This window comes from Polypterus senegalus, chromosome 2, assembly GCF_016835505.1.
Source record: "Polypterus senegalus isolate Bchr_013 chromosome 2, ASM1683550v1, whole genome shotgun sequence".
Classification (NCBI taxonomy): domain Eukaryota; kingdom Metazoa; phylum Chordata; class Cladistia; order Polypteriformes; family Polypteridae; genus Polypterus; species Polypterus senegalus.
Genome location: NC_053155.1, coordinates 122,498,656 through 122,515,990, shown reverse-complemented (window position 1 = coordinate 122,515,990; position 17,335 = coordinate 122,498,656). Strand labels below are relative to the sequence as shown.

At 35.7% G+C, this 17,335-nt stretch overlaps 1 protein-coding gene across 1 annotated transcript in view; it reads left to right on the top strand.

Annotated features, from left to right (window-relative positions):
* The window catches only part of tmprss2 (transmembrane serine protease 2), an 85,116-nt gene that overhangs the window by 25,534 nt on the left and 42,247 nt on the right, over nt 1–17,335 (top strand). The window contains exons 2-4 of the mRNA XM_039744501.1: nt 10,302–10,343; nt 13,505–13,706; nt 16,105–16,191. Coding sequence (XP_039600435.1) covers nt 10,320–10,343; nt 13,505–13,706; nt 16,105–16,191 — 313 coding nt within the window. The 5' untranslated portion in view covers nt 10,302–10,319. The remainder of the gene's footprint in view (nt 1–10,301; nt 10,344–13,504; nt 13,707–16,104; nt 16,192–17,335) is intronic.

Here is a 17,335-nt window from a genome sequence, read left to right as displayed (position 1 = left end):
TTCCCTGGTGAAGCTTGTGATCCTAGAAATTTAAGGCTGGAGTTATTGGTTGTCCTTCCCTGGTAAAAAGAGATACATGGATAGAACTTCTCTTCTCTGCTTTGGACATTGGAACATTGGATCCCTTGAAAGGCCAGCATGGTGCCATTCCTGCAAGGCAGGAACCAGGTACATCCTGGCTAAAAGTATAACTGGCTTCTTCCCAGTCCATCAGACGATCATAATTAAAATGGGATAAAGAACCCTATTCTGCTAATTTAGGACCATGTGCTGCCACCTATTGGGCAGATGATTTGCTAGCCCTTTGCTAAGCCTGTGTGGTCTCACTTTCTATTTCTGGTGGAGAAGCAGCTGTAATAATAATAATAATAATAATAATAATAATAATAATAATAATAATAATAATTCTTTGCATTTATATAGTGCTTTTCTCACTACTCAAAAGCTTTTACCACTGGTGGTGCCCTTTTCACTAAACCGGCGTTTGCATTGTCACTACTAGTGCAAGTTTTTTCCCTCTCTTTTAAAGCTAATTGGGCTTGGCCTGTATTTGTCCTGTGGCACTGGCACCAACTTTAGACCTGACAACAATTTGTGATTAAGATGACCCTTTAACAATAGGAACAAAGATATACAGATTACAGGGATATCCTACAACAGTATTTCAAATGTGGCATTCATTAGACACTATATTACAGTCATACTACATTCTGCTTAGTTTTTAGTTACTGTGAAGTGTAAAATGTTGTTATCAGAGAAGTCAGATAAAGAAAAGTAGACAAGACAAACAGAATATAGTAGAAGAAGAAATAGTTTAGATAATTCTAATCTGCAGTATAATGTGCCTATCTTTTGGTGATGACCTTGTTTTTTTAACATTTTACTTCTGCTTATTCCAGTTAAAGACTTACTTTTACACAATCATAGTATTATTTGTTAACTCCCAGTAATATTCATTTACTATGCTAGTTTTTAAATATTTTTAGATGGGGTGCATATTAATGTAATTGTTTAATTATACAGTACAGTGTATCATTAATAAATACAAAAGAAAACACTTTCAGTATACCCTACTTTCTGTGTCTGTCTACATGAAGATTTACATTAGTTTCAATGTAATTATACAGTGCCTTGATAAAGTATTGAGCCCCAAGAATGTTTTATACAGTATATAAATGCCTGTCACAATCAGGCAGTTTTATCAGGTTTGACTGGGAATTAATATGTGTAAATCAAACACTGTTTTTCACAGTGCTGCCCAAAAAAGAAAAAAATAATGATATAAGCCATTCAAAAATAAAATTAAAAACTAAAATATTATCAATGTAGAAGTATTCATCACCTCATTCAGTATTTGTTAGACTGCTTCTCGCAGCTATTACATCAAGTGGTCATTTTGGATAGGTCTCTGTTGATTTTACACAATGTGATGGATTTGCCCATTCCTTCTTTCAGAACTGCTTGAAACTGTGTCAGGTGAGCTGGTGAGTGATGATGCACCGCAGTGTTTAGGTCTTACCACAGATGTTCAATGGGGTTAAGGCCAGGACTCTGACACTCAAGTTTTCTTCATTTTAAGCCACTAATTGTTGATCCAACAATGCACTTTGGGACTTCGTCCTGTTGAAAAATAAATTTACTCCCCAGTTTAAATTTTCTGATGGAAGTGAGCAGTGTTTTGGTCTGTATTTTATAGTATTTATCTCTCCATCAGTTCTTACCAGACTGCAAGTGCCAGCTAGTTAAAAGCATCCCCACAGCATAATGCTGCACTACCTCATTTTACAATGGAGAGGGTGCCAACAGGCTGATGTGCCATACATGCTGCTTAGTGTTCAAGCCAAAAAATTGCACTTTAATCACATCAGACCATAACTTCCTGCTACATCTTTGCAATATCTTCCAGGTGAATTTTTGCCAATACTTTAGAGATTGTTGAACCAGTCAGAGTGACAACAGATATCACATTATCATCTCTGAAAAGTGACATTCTTATTTGGAGACGTGACCTAGGTTCTGTGGATGTAGTTTCACATTTTCCACTTTAATATTGATGGACTGCACTGAGCTGCAAGGTACAGTGCATCCGGAAAGTATTCACAGCAGATCACTTTTCCACATTTTGTGATGTTACAGCCTTATTCCAAAATGGATTAAATTAATTTTTTTCCTCAGAATTCTACGCACAACACCCCATAATGGCAACATGAAAAAAGTCTACTTGAGGTTTTTGCAAATTTATTAAAAATAAAAAAACTGAAAATTCACATGTACATAAGTATTCACAGCCTTTGCTCAATACTTTGTCGATGCACCTTTGGCAGCAATTACAGCCTCAAGTCTTTTTCAATATGATGCCACAAGCTTGGCACACCTATCCTTGGCCAGTTTCACCCATTCCTCTTTGCAGCACCTCTCAAGCTCCATCAGGTTGGATGGGAAGCGTTGGTGCACAGCCATTTTAAGATCTCTCCAGAGATGTTCAATCGGATTCAAGTCTGGGCTCTGGCTGGGCCACTCAAGGACATTCACAGAGTTGTCCTGAAGCCACTCCTTTGATATCTTGGCTGTGTGCTTAGGGTTATTGTCCTGCTGAAAGATGAACCGTCGCCCCAGTCTGACGTCAAGAGCGCTCTGGAGCAGGTTTTCATCCAGGATGTCTCTGTACATTGCTGTAGTCATCTTTCCCTTTATCCTGACTAGTCTCCCAGTTCCTGCCACTGAAAAACATCCCCACAGCATGAAGCTGCCACCACCATGCTTCACTGTATGGATGGTAATGGCCTAGTGATGAGCGGTGCCTGGTTTCCTCCAAACGTGACGCCTGGCATTCACACCAAAAAGTTCAATCTTTGTCTCATCAGACCAGAGAATTTTGTTTCTCATGGTCTGAGAGTCCTTCAGGTGCCTTTTGGCAAAATCTAGGCGGGCTGCCATGTGCCTTTTACTAAGGAGTGGCTTCCGTCTGGCCACTCTACCATACAGGCCTGATTAGTGGATTGCTGCAGAGATGGTTATCCTTCTGGAAGATTCTCCTCTCTCCACAGAGGACCTCTGGAGCTCTGACAGAGTGACCATCGGGTTCTTGGTCACCTCCCTGACTAAGGCCGGAGTTATACTTCACGCGACGCGACGCATGCTGCAGCGGACGCTCCTGCTACGCAAGCGTTGTAGTGTTTATACTTGCGCGCGTACTTTATGTAAATCTGGAGGAATCCACCAGGTGGCAGTGCGAGATATTATCGCGGTGAGAACATGTTCGTCTTCTCTGTGTTGTGAATTGCCTAAAACACCTATTAAATTCCGATAACACCTTACCGCAATATCTCTGAAAAGGATGTTTATTGATTAAATCCATAAATCCAGGAATGTATGTGTCCATTCCAGCAAGCATTGGGCACGAGTGAGAAACAGTCCCTTGACGAGGCCTCAGCTCATCGCAAGGTGAATACAAGCACACACATACACTAGCGTCATTTTAGCGGCACCAAATCCCCAAATCTGCATATCTTTGGAAGGAAACCAGAGCACAGTGTGGAATACAAGCAGGAAATACCAGCAACGTAACTCCCTGCGAGACAGCAGTGCTATCGCTCCGCCACGGTGACACCCCCATGTGTGTATTTATTAACAGTATTCATTATTTAAACAAAATTATATGTAAAATGTAACATACACATTTTAATGCATTTCATCATGAAAGTGATATCAAGTATAAATCTAAAGATTCTAAATGTGCAGAGAGTTGGAATATCATACATTTAATTTGTTCTGTTTGGCGATCTATTGCTGCTTTCCGATGCTGAAGCAAAATGCCGACATACAGATGCATTCGTGGTGCTTTTATATTCAAGCATTGCATATTCCCGATCATAATGGCACGATACATTTTAAAAGTCTCACATACCATCTTTTGTGCCATCTATTTTTTATTGTTTTACTTTACCTGCTGTCAGGTCCAAGAAGCTCGTAGCGATTAAAAACTGGGATGACGTTTACGACTGTCTGCTTTAATGATAAAGTAAACTACGAGGTAAAAGTGGACATTTCGAGATTAAAGCCGAAATTTCCACTTTAATCACAAAATACACATTTTCACCGTGTCCTTTATTTTTTTCTCAGTGGCTCAAATATAACGCTATACATTATGTTGCTGTGGTTAAGTTGCAAAAATTTTAAAATAAAAAAGACATATATAAATGACACGCTACATTTTACAAGTCTCACATACCATTTTTTGTGCCGTCTATTTTTTTTTTTTGCAACTTCACATCGGCTACATAATGTATAGCGCTGTATTTGAGCCATTCATCAACCACAAAGTGTGCACATCGATCCCCGAAGGATCTCCATAGAGGCTTGCTGTCACATGTAGATAGTAAACAAAGACTCTGACGTCACGTTCTGACTTTTAGCACACTGCGCCCCCCGACTTTTTGCTGGTACTGCAACTCGCGCACACGTCGCGTTAATTTCTGAGGACCTGCTCAGAGGACGCGTGAAATGAATGCTGGGAACGCGTGGCAGCCATGATGCGGGCGCGTACGCGTTCCGAGCGTGAAGTATAAATGACCCCTTAGGCCCTTCTCCCCCGATCGCTCAGTTTAGATGGCCGGCCAGCTTTGGGAAGAGTCCTGGTGGTTTCGAACATCTTCCACTTACGGATGATGGAGGCCACTGGGCTCATTGAGACCTTCAAAGCAGCAGAAATTTTTCTGTAACCTTCCCCAGATTTGTGCCTCGAGACAATCCTGTCTCGGAGGTCTACAGACAATTCCTTTGACTTCATGCTTGGTTTGTGCTCTGACATGAACTGTCAGCTGAGGGACCTTATATAGACAGGTGTGTGCCTTTCCAAATCATGTCCAATGAACTGAATTTACCACAGGTGGACTCCAATTAAGCTGCAGAAAAACTCAAGGATGATCAGGGGAAACAGGATGCACCTGAGCTCAATTTTGAGCTTCATGGCAAAGGCTGTGAATACTTATGTACAGGTGCTTTCTCAATTTTTTTATTTTTAATAAATGTGCAAAAACCTCAAGTAAACTTTTTTCACGTTGTCATTATGGGGTGTTATGTGTAGAATTCTGAGGAAAAAAATGAATTTAATCCATTTTGGAATAAGGCTGTAACATAACAAAATGTGGAAAAAGTGATGCACTGTGAATACTTTCCAGATGCACTGTATATTTCACATCATTGAGATTGTTTTGTACCTCTCTATATCCCTGACCTACTGCATTCTCTTCTCTTTGGTTTACTTTACCATAGTGTTGGACCTCAGCAAGAGATGGTGTAATTATTTTTAGAATTTAATTTGAAATAGCTGATCACACCATTGCCTGCACAGCAGGACACTATCGATAAATTGGGTGAGTTGGTAAGGTAAAGCATAGCTTTATATTTACAAATGGTATAAATAATGATGACTTTCCTCTTAAATTGTTGAAATGTTTTCAGTGTGTTTCTTTTGTCGTGATGTACACTGATTTGTAATTCATTTAGAAAAATTATTCCTTTAATATATTCTAAGTTTAGAATGTGAGACAATAAAATGTAAACATATTTTTGAAACTGAGCCTTTTTTCAAGGCACTGTATGCTCTTCCAATACACTCCTGTTCTGTATTACATCCCAAGCACTAAGTTTGTTTGTCATTATGTAGCTTGAAGATGCATTGTTTAAACTGCTCATTTGCAAATGTTTATTCTTCAGTGTATTTTGTGTCTTTTGTAATGAGATAAACACTGGTAATTTCCCTTAGGAACCAAGTAGCACATTACATGTGAAAAACAAGTGTTCCAATCCTCCTCAGATCTGGTACAAGCTGCAATACACAGCCAACTCTGGTATTAATCAAAATAACAGATTTACAAATAAGTTTATAGTATGATTTGGGTATAAAAAGAATTATTGTGTTTTATCAATTGATTCAGGTTTACCAGAATGATTTTAAGCTTCTTTATCAGCAGGTTTAATTTTTCCATATTTTTAAATATCATAAGTTTTACATTAGATAAGCCGGAAAATATTTTAAACAGGGGCTTTTCCTCTGAACACTATGGTTTCCACTTAGATCCCAGTGAGATCTAATTTAGAAATAAAACTGATTGGCAACTCTAAATTGGCTTAGATGGAGTGAGTGTAAGTACTGTATATAGGGCATGAGTGTGATTTGGGATGCACCTGTCCATTTTGAAATTTGCAACCTTCTCATCTACATCAGTCTTAAAATCAACAAGACTTCTTTATCATAGTTTAAACGTATGGGGTTGGTTAATTCAGCCTTGATTAATGAGCATAAGTAAAGCTTATTGGGACCTGCATTGAAACTGGCACTTCAGAAGAATGTATGACCATGTAAAAATCAAGATTCAGATCATTAAAATTCATTTCAAGTATATATCCTTAATAGAAGTCTCATGCAGTTTAGTTTGTGAGTTGGCCGGCTGCACAGGTAAGACAAAAATGTAACAAATTCAAACTGTGGTTGGGAGAGCCAACAATGGTGATAGGAGCCAGAAAAAAATTGTATCTCCCAAACAGAATTTGGATTTTGCCAGCTAAGCAGGTATAAGACATGGACAAAAAGCCGCCACTTAAGTTGTTGGTCACTGGAAGTGGGTGATATCCCAGCTGGTCCAATATACTGAATGAAATTCTTCTTCTATTATGGATTTCAAGCAAGCTGTTTTAATGGTATATTAAAAATGACTGGAAAGCTAACAAGCATGTTCAAACATAAAACAAAAAATCTGCAATGCTGCGTATGCAAAAGGAAACAGAAAATTAGATTTTCTGCTGGTGTATACTATAAGTGTCTTCTTAATGTATATGGGCTTGTACAGTATATGAACAATGCGCAATAAGTGAACCTATCCCTTTAAGAATGTTACAGTGGTGTGGTGACGGTGTGATTGATTAAGAAATAAAGAAGCTGTATTTCTGTTGGTTCAAGAGAGGTGTATACCTGCTATCAAATCTGTTTCAGCAGCAGAGCGATAATAAGCGTTTTGATTGTAAGAGGCGTACCTGTTTGCACAGTTAATCAGTAGTACATTTCTTATTTGATACAAAACACATTTCAGTCCGAAAAGTATATTCAAGTACATTATACCGGTATCTACTGAACCAATCCATTTTTAATTGATATAGATTGTTGTCTGTACAGTCCACCTCTACTGGTTACCAGCCACACAGAATAAATAGAAACACAGCCATCTGGAGGTAGGCCAGCCAGACAAATACAATGCAGCAGCTGTCTAAATACTACAACTCAGCCAAATGTGAATGGCGTCAAGGAAAAGTACAAAGAATAAATAAGCCACAATAAGTTATAACCATTGTTTGTTAAGGAATGGATGGTTGGACTGGAGCAAAAAACAAAAAAAGTTTTTTTTTTTATGTATACCTAATCATTTCAGAGTTTTATCTCCCAAATATTAATAAACAAAAGTCAAACAGTAACTTTATTTGAATCAACCAAAAAAAAAACTTTGCTCCAAAGAAAACAGATTAAACCAAAATCCTTCTTTTTTCTTTGTGATTTAATTTTTGTATTTGTTTTTATCTACTTAAAAAAATGGTGAGAGTGTATGGTACTTATGGCAAGACAACCCTCATGCCCTGAGTGGCAATATAAGCCAAAAAAAAAACTTAAATCAAACAAAACACCATAATAGTCAAACATGCACTAAAATATAAAGTACAGTCTGGTGATATAAGAGAACTCTTCACTTCTTGTTGCCTAGCTTACACTATTTAACAGCATATCAATCATCCAGTCAAAAATTCAACCTCTATACTGTATCTGTACTACAGAACCAAGCGTCAAGTTTGAAGAACAAAATGATGCCCTGTCATGCTATGCCAAAGTGGCTGTGCAGATCTCACTGAGCTGGGTTAAAAACCAAATCTATGATTCCAGGCTCCACTCAGGTACTCATCACCTTATTAGGTTAACCCATGGTGGAAAGAGAATTTGCATCAACCCTGGTTTGACCATCTTTTAACTTGACACTTTAACACTACACAGGTTGAGGTTAAAACTTGAGTTGGCACTATAATATGAGAAGGCTGTAAAGCTTGTATATATTATTATTGTACATTTAAATCAGCTGCTGTAGACATAAGGTCTTATGTCAGCAAAGAGCAGGATAGAAAAACCATAGGATATGATCACTAAGTACTAAGATAGATGCTTCATAGTACCTAACAATATACTGTACCTCGGTTCTGTTCCAGAAAGCAGGATTAGTGTGAAATCCGGTTAAGGTAAATTGGGATTTATGAAAATCAGGTTAGTTCCATTCCAGAAAACCTGGATTTGGCCAAAGATTAAGCCAGAATTATGTGATCCATGGGGCCAAAAATGTAATTATGTGATCCACGGTGCCAGAGATGTAGATAAGTTGCAAAACCTGCTTTTTTGAATGGGATCAGGATTTGCCTGTTTCAGAAAGTAAAATTTGATGAAACCCAGCTCAGTGACTGGTGCAACCAGTGCTCTGAAACTAATCAAAGTGTGTAAATATCTTTTCAGAAATGCAGATCCCTACTGTACTATTTAAGAAGCAGAAAAAATGACAAAATGTTGAAAATATTGTGCCACTTCCTGAATGAACAATTGACATAGAAGCAAAACTCTTTTGCTAAATTCTGTCCAGAGAAACATAACTAGACCACAACTGGACATTTCTGGCATTCCTAGAGGAATGTCTGCATGAATGTTATTATTCTACATCCAAGGCTTTAATATATCAGAGCAACCTTCTAAAACATTTGATATTTAGTGGTAACACATCATGGCTTTGATCTCACATCTATGCCAGTCATGGACATTTCCTATCTTTTCCCATTTTAAGGGCAGGATTTTTTTCACAATATTGGAACTGCAACACATATCGGTAAAGTGGTCGCAAAAGTGTGCTTAACACACATGCACGCAAACACGAAACTAAAATAAACAACCAACAGCAAGGATGAATTCCACATAATCATAGGTATGACAAACAAATTTAAAGAACAGTGGCATTTCTGAGCAATTATTACTGAAAATATACTAACTGATGGAACAAGCTGCCCACTGTCATCCATTCTGTGGAGTGCCTTACCCTTTAAAGAAAGGCACCTGAATACTTCCCTCTTCAGAGCATACCAATACCTTATATGCTTGCTTATAATGCAGTTTCAGTTTGGGGTTTTATAACAGAGCAAAGCAACAATGTTATTTCTGCATTGTATTGTAGTTCATTTGGCTTACTGTTTGTGTTTTATGAATGAAGCACAAGTATGTTTATCAAATACAGTACTCAGTATATTAAAGTGCCATCTTTTCTATTCTTAAGATAATATGAAATGCCACGTACTTAATTACAAATGCTGAGGCCAAATATCTGAGGTCTGAAGTTTGAATAGGGTCAGCTAACATTCAAAGAATGGGTACTATGATTCTTCTGTTGCAAGGCTGTACTTGACAGTGGTTAACCTTTCCTTCCTTTTAGATGTAATCATGAGACAGTTCAGGGATCAGTGTAGGCAGGAGGACGTTCCACATCTCTCACAGTAAAGATTAGAGTAACTCTATGTATGCTGAACTCTTATCGCCAAAGGTCTTAGATGTTTTTGATATTGTTAGTATTGCCAAAACAGAATACAATGCTTCTTATAATGTTTCAGGTAAAGAAATACTGCCAGGGGTACATTTTGTTAATGTAAAAATTTACTGCACAAAGTTTTACTGATTAACTGTTTTATGAACTCACATCATCTCCCATTCCTTGGCAGCTGCTGCTGCTGTGTTACTCCTCTTTTGTTGGATGTGCCGATAGTCTTCATGCACTGCCACCAGCAGGTCTTGCTCTGCTGGCATAAGGTTGTCCAATCTGTCTCTCAGTCTTGTAGTCCTTGGTTAATCAACTGTTCAGTGTTCAGTTCATAAGGGCTTATAAATGTTGTGTTGCATGCTCATTCTGAGATCCAGGATTATCTGGATCCAGGATTACACAAAGTTAAGTGGAAATGTTTGCTTATTATTACCATGTTTGGAACGGACAGATATTTTGTAAGTAGCAGGCTTTTAATATCAAATTTTAATGCTCAACCTTTATGTTGGTGCTTGGTTATCTATAAATACAAAAGGATTGAAATGGAAAATTGTGTTAATTATTTGTTGTAGATTTCTCTTAATATATAAAAAATGGGTCCAGATACAAATAAACAGATACAAATTAAACATTTATTTTCAATTTAAATTGTTTAGTTTCTTTTTTGAAGTGTATTTTTTTTTCTTTTTAAAGGGAGGACTCTTTACTGCTATGGCAACTAGGGCAAATTATGCAGTAAGTTTTAAATCATATTTCTTTCCTTTTCCTTATAATGTACTTGATACTTAAACATTGTTAGCTTAAAATACATAAAATTAAAGTAAAGGATTTTGAAATAGTAGTTTTCTTGGTCAAGACCAGCAGAAGTCCAATATCAATTAGAAACAACAAAACCTAAATCTTAAACAATAAACTGGATACTTTATTAGCTTAACCATTTTGTACATGTTGAATATGCATAGTGGAAGTGAAAAGCAAATTTGTTCTGATAGTATGATAAAATCTAAACTAAAAAAAATCCTTTCTTTATAAAGATAGTTCTTACATATATTTAACAACCATAAGCCAAAATTAATGCAATATTTTTCTTTCTGTCTGAGCTTTGGTACTGCTGGTTCCTCCAAACAAAGTACCAAGAGGTTACTTTAACCACACCACTTATCTGAAAGGCAAATTGTTTCATAATCCCTTGTAATATATCACTTGTAATAAAATCAAAGTCATATACTGTAATTGGTACAGTAGATACAAGTTAAGTTAATAATTCAGGCTTGTTAAGGCCAAGGCCACATTTAGACACCCTCATGGGCCCAAAGGTATTGAAGCTCAAGTGGCATAACCTCCCACCCACCTCATCTCCCATTCTCCACAGAAGACAACCCCACTAGGCACAAGCATATACTTAAACACTATAGGCATCATATATGTCAATAATAAATCAATTGCAGGGATTTGAAAAAAACAAAAAAGTTTGCATTGGGTCAACTTCGCCTTCCTTTTTATTTCATTTGTTAGTACAGTGCATGTAACAACCTAATTGATGAGTGCAACATCACATCTGCAAGAAAACACCTTTCCACCAATAGATGGGGACAGAGAAGCAACTTTGCCAACATTGCCTCTGGAGTTCTGTGCTTAGTTTTACAGTATTTGTTGAAAGATTCAGTATCAAAACAATACTCTGACTAAATGGTTGTCTCTGTAACATTGCTACAAATAAGAAAAAAATAAAAATTGTGAAAAAACAAATTCTAAAAAGTTCAACATCAACTTCTCTCTGATAGGCTTAGAAAATCAGGCTGCTATATACTCAACAGACATCTTCAAGATCAGCAATTTACAATTACAGAATACAGTTAATTTTTATTGACCATATCAAATGGAACATTATTTTCTTTAGCTGAGGTGTAACTAAGGAATGTGCAATATGAGCTGAATCCCAGCTGGCTACAATAATATCTTCAAAGGTGGTGCAGGACTCAAACCTTAGCCTTCTTTTGCATTATTAACAGTTACACTCTTACTGCATCTGTTCGATATTTTCAAATATCTTTTGCAAATTTAGGATAGCATGTACATGATGTGAAATTAATAGTTTCCAAAAAAAAAACTTTTCAATTATGTAAATAATTTCTTTAGTTTAGTGCCAGATTACATTTCTTGTTATGTGTAATCCATCAGATAACAATGTTTTTGCATTAAATCTAAGTCCATTCTAAATATTCCTTTGCATATTTTCAGTGACAGAAGCCAGTCAAAGTAAAAATAAGTTCAGAGGAGTCATGATAAAATTTGCTAGTTTGAAACGAAAATAGTTTATCTAGTAAGTGTATCCGATCTTCTAATTAGTGTATCCAATCATGTAACGATTCTGTCAAAACAAACATGCATGGCTTCCACAGAACGTAATTTATAATCTGACAGTTGTTAAAAGAACTGAATTTATGTCACCTTTTGGCAAACAGTATTTGAATGCTATAAGACATATCTTCAAGAATGTCTGTGAAAAAGCAAGCTGTGACTTTCCAATAAAGATCTTAAGATTTAGATCTCTAATATTAGGCAATTACCCTTGACTGTGCATTGTGTTTCAAGTATTTTTCATACTTGTTAACTTACAAAAAAATCATGAGATTAGTAATAGTCTTTGTTAAAAATTGTAACCAAATTTAACCAGGGTCATACAGTTTAAGAAAATCTAAATGTGTCTAAAATAAATGCATGATATAATATAATTCTTTTCATCTGTTGAATTCATTTCATCCTTATTCCAAAAGGCACTGGATCAGGGTTGTAGAACACATAATCAAAAGTTTTAATTTTAAGATGTAATGTACTTCGATTTCAGACTTAGACTAGTCTCAAGTGACTGAATTAAATAGATTTACAATTACCTACATTATCTGCCTCAAATGCACTAATTGCTTAAAGCACATGTTGGAACCACATTTGTATCCAAGAAATGTATTCTAAAATCTTTGGTGGTATGTATAAATACTGGAATACTTTAAAATGTAACAAATTTAAAAAAATTGAATCCGATATATTTCTAGATTATAATTTCAAAATTCTTTGAAAAATACCAACTTACAAAATGCTTAGAAATTAAAAAGTTCCAAAAGCCCAATTGATCTTAGAAATAAAATAAGAAAGTAACACTATGACAAAGAATCGTGATTCTAACTTGCAATGGCAGTATTTGCCCTTTGATATCCAGTGAAACATCATAACACTGTTAGCAACTTTACAGTCCAAATTCTAACATTATTAGAGCAATACATTAAATTGAAAAAAAATAATTTTCCAGACTATAATTGACATCTTTCACGTAGCCTCACTATATAGAACTAAATTGAGCTATGTTTCAGAAATAGAAAAATATCATGACACTTGTACCAAGGGAATGGAATGTCCTCAGACATTCTAGACAAGACCTGCTCTCTTCATGTGTCAGAGTATTGCAACAGCAGTTTACTGCATAGGTATAGTGTAAGTCATTATATGAGTGTAAAGTAAGCCACGGTCTCTACTGCACAGGGATGTATAGAATTCTTGTTTTTAACTGCATCTGATAGAGATTAATGAAAATCCATGTATGATGTGGTAAAATCTCCTGCTATATCATTGATTCAAACTTCTTAAAAACGGTAATTCAAAATGTAAAAGATTTTCAAGTAATACTTTGTGGCTCATCGAAAATAATTTTTTTGCTTGGTGTATAACTTATTGAAAAAGTGTATATTTTTCTTCTTTAATAAAAGTTACAACATTGCTACATATTGTAATCAGGGTATTAATTTGCCTCAATGGATATTAATGATGTTATTATTTATGTGAATATATACTTTTTTTAGTATCTTTAAACTAATTTTATGTGTCACTTTCTTTTTTCTCAGAACTCAGGACCATATTTTGTGAATTATGGATTTAACTTGGAACAAGAGCAACCTACTCCATACAGTCAATATGATAACAGACATGTTTACCACATTCCTCAACAAGCACCCTCAGCAGTGCCTCAGTATACACAAAGACTGCCCCCACATTTTATATCCTCCAGGCAGACATCACCTTCTCTTGATAGTATATCCTCCACAGGTAATGTTGTATAACTGGTAGATACAGGCCTCATGAAGAATGGTTTTCAATACTGTACACAGTAAACTATCAGCTGAGTAGCATTTCATATCTCTCTCTCTCTCTCTCTCTCTCTCCCTTAGATAGATAGATAGATACTTTATTAATCCCAAGGGGAAATTCACAACAGCTCAGCCAGTTTGTCGATCTTATTTGGTAGTGAGTTCACATTTCCCAGGATCACAGAAGGTTTGTAGTGTCACTTTCTCGCTAGACGCTTGGCTTTTATCTTAGTGCTGGCTGTGCTGCCACAATACCGCCTTCTTACATCATCAGGTAAATAGGGAACCACACCAGCGCAGGCATTTGTTCTCAGCGCTTGAAGTTGACTGCTTGAAGTTGACTACTTGAATAGACGAGTCTTGGCGTCTAAAAATCCATGTCCAAGTAGTAAAAAGTAGTAAAAAGTGTCTAGGGAACGAGTCCACATAAAAGAAAGTGGTAGGAGTGATCAGTGAAATAGAGAAAAATAGAAAAAAAAGGTAGAAAGATAAGGTCATATATGGAGCTGCTGGAATGGCTGCCACTTGTGGCGGTGCCCGAGTCATAAACTCTGTACATTTAGTAAGCTAAATTTGTCAACTTTTTACATGCTACTTATGTAATATTTAAAAAAAATATTAGATAATGCCTAATGCTATATTTTAAAATACATTTAAATTGTATTTTATTATTAGTCTGAAAAAACAGTATTAATAGTTCAATTTTGAAATTATTATTAATGCATTGTACTTGTAGTGGGGGATCAGGGTTCATGTCCAGGGTGCTCCATGTGTGGAGTTTGCATGTTCTCTCCATGTCCATATAAATTCCCTCTGGCTACTCCGATTTCCTTCCACAATTCAAAGACATGCTGGTTATGTGGACTGGTGAGGCTAAATTGATTTTTAGTGTGTATGTGTATGAGTGTGTTTACCCTGTGATGGACTGGTGCCCTGTCCAAGGACTGCTTCTGCTTTCCCATGGCCCTGCTCTGGATAAGCAGGTTTGGAAGATGGATAGTAGGATGGATGTAATTTATTGTATGTTGCTATATATCTTTACCTTTGACTATGTTAAAAATATTCTGTCTAATTTTCAAATAGCCCTATTTATTTGAAGGCACATATATTAGCTTATTTAACTCTCAATGACATAAACAAGAATTCATATTTATCTTAAGAAGTACTTAAGTACATTATGTAGTAGTAGTGCTGGTGGTAGTAGTAGTAGCAATAGTACTGTCAAGTGTACAGAGTACAATGAAATTCTTACCTACATGTCTGAACATTATGCAGCATGTTGCCACTCTACAATGTCATGATAAACAAGACTTTATTTAACAGGTTTGAATCCCAGGCTGGCTGACTGTGTAGGGTTTGTACTTTTTTATCTACAGTCCTTAATTTTCCTAAAGTGTGCATGTTAGGTTAATTGTCAAATCTAGATGAGTTTGTGTACCCTGTGATTTTTTTGATGGATTTACTGAATTTTCTTGTTAAATCCTGATCTAGACGTTGACAGCTGTTTCGATTTTTGCAGAAGAATTCACAGCTTTTGGTGCACAACAGAAAAATTGCTGCCAATTTTTTTTTCTTTCTTATAAATGTAGCTTACTGAGGACACTTTAGTGTCAAATTAAGAGCAAAACTGTCTGTTTAAATATAGGGCAAAACAATTTTATAGCAATGAAACAGAATATTTCATGATTCAGAATCATACTGTAATGTGTTAGGGCTTCAAGTAAACATTTGTTTATAGCTTCACAAGCACTGTCCTTGCATGGCCTCTTCACTAAATCTTCTTTTTGGAAGAAAGCTGCATTCCACAGATAGAGGGAAAGGTGGGAAAAGTGCCAAAAGGAGAGAATAATTTTTAGGCTGTGGTTCCTCCTTATACTTTTTTGCAAATTGCTGCTACTTTTTTTGGACCTTTCATGTCTGTTCAAAAGTTTTAAAAGCTTAAGCAATTTATAATTACTACGTGAAAAAGCACTTCGGCTACTTCAATAACAGAATATATCTGCTCAGCTGTGACACTGAAGAAAGACAAAAAAATGCATCAAGAATGAAGAGGGCTTCATCCACAGAGAACACTAATTCTTGAAACAGACAACATATACAACATTACCTCATTGTGTATTTCAATCAGTTAATCAAGTTATGGGCACAAAAGTGTTATAAATAGAACAAAAACTTTTTAATGAAATATAAAACATATTTTTTAAAAAGAAAAAAACTTAATTTGATTTTCTATTAAAAGTGCATTTTCCTATTTTATAAATGTGTCCTTATACTGTATAAAAGTGAATTTTTGTGTTTTGTTATCTTATAACATGATGTTTTCCTAAAGCATACATTTTTTCCTCATTTACTTACAGTTGACAGAAGAAAAGTACGCATGTTATTAGGTGCTTTTGCTGCTACTGTTATTTTGGCAGTGACTGGGATTATAGTTTGGTATTTAGGTAAGTAATGTCTTTAAAATAATGTTTTACCACACATTTCAAAGAGAGATTTCAAATGCGTTTCTAAGTGTGAAAACAAGTACTGTCCTAGTTGGTCATTGATATGCTGTAAGCTGTTACACTAAAGTTGGTGGTTGATATACCGGTATTCAAATCTAAAGCACAAAAAGACTCTGGATGAATGAGTAATCTAGTAATCTAGTCTTTGAAGAGTTACTGAATTTACTGTAATATAAAAACAGGAAGTGTATTAATTTTCAGCAGAGATAAAATAAATGTACAAAAAAAAAGAAAAAAGATATTTTCACAGTGAAGTTTGCATTCTCATTAAACTATATATATTCAGTGAACCATTAGTGCATATCATTTAGAAACCTCAAATTCACATGAAGTAAACATACATTCTACATCTACTTTGTTACATGTACAATTTAAAGTAATGAACATTCCATTTTTCAATTTGAATTTGTTTATTCTTTTAAGTAGTACTTTCAATTCTAAGCCAAGAATCCCATATTCTTTTACAAAATCACTTATCCATTTTTTTAACTCACATAATCTAATTCGAAGTGGAAGGTGACAGTACCTATCCTTATAGCAGAATAAGAGGAACTAGTCAGGGATAAAATATCAATCTATCACTTGGAGTAAGCACAATTTTGAAGCATAAATTTAATTCATACCATACATTAAATACGTAACAGTAATGATTGTAGATATACAGTATAGACACAAGGGTTTCACCAAAGGTTTTGAGAATGATGAAATAATATTGAATGTGTTCTGGCTGTAGAGGAGAAAAGAGCACATGATAAAGGGTCTGGGGCAGCCAGAGCCAAACTCTGTATATTAAAGTTACGCAAAAGGTGTGAAAATAAAACATGTGGTAATAGGCAAAATTGAGACCTCCTTGAAATCAATCAATCAGTCTGCCCAAGATGGTGTTTTTTCCTTTTATGATTCTGCGAGGAAGAGGCGGGTTCAGATGGTCTGACCCCAGAAGTGATGTCACATTGGGAGAGGTGTCAATCTTCCTTTCTGCAGGAGGGGAAGGAAAAGAGAGAATGTTATTACACGGTGCCCCTTTATGTCTCGATGGTAAATTACACTCACAAAAGCCTTTAGGTTGTTCTTAAAGCATACA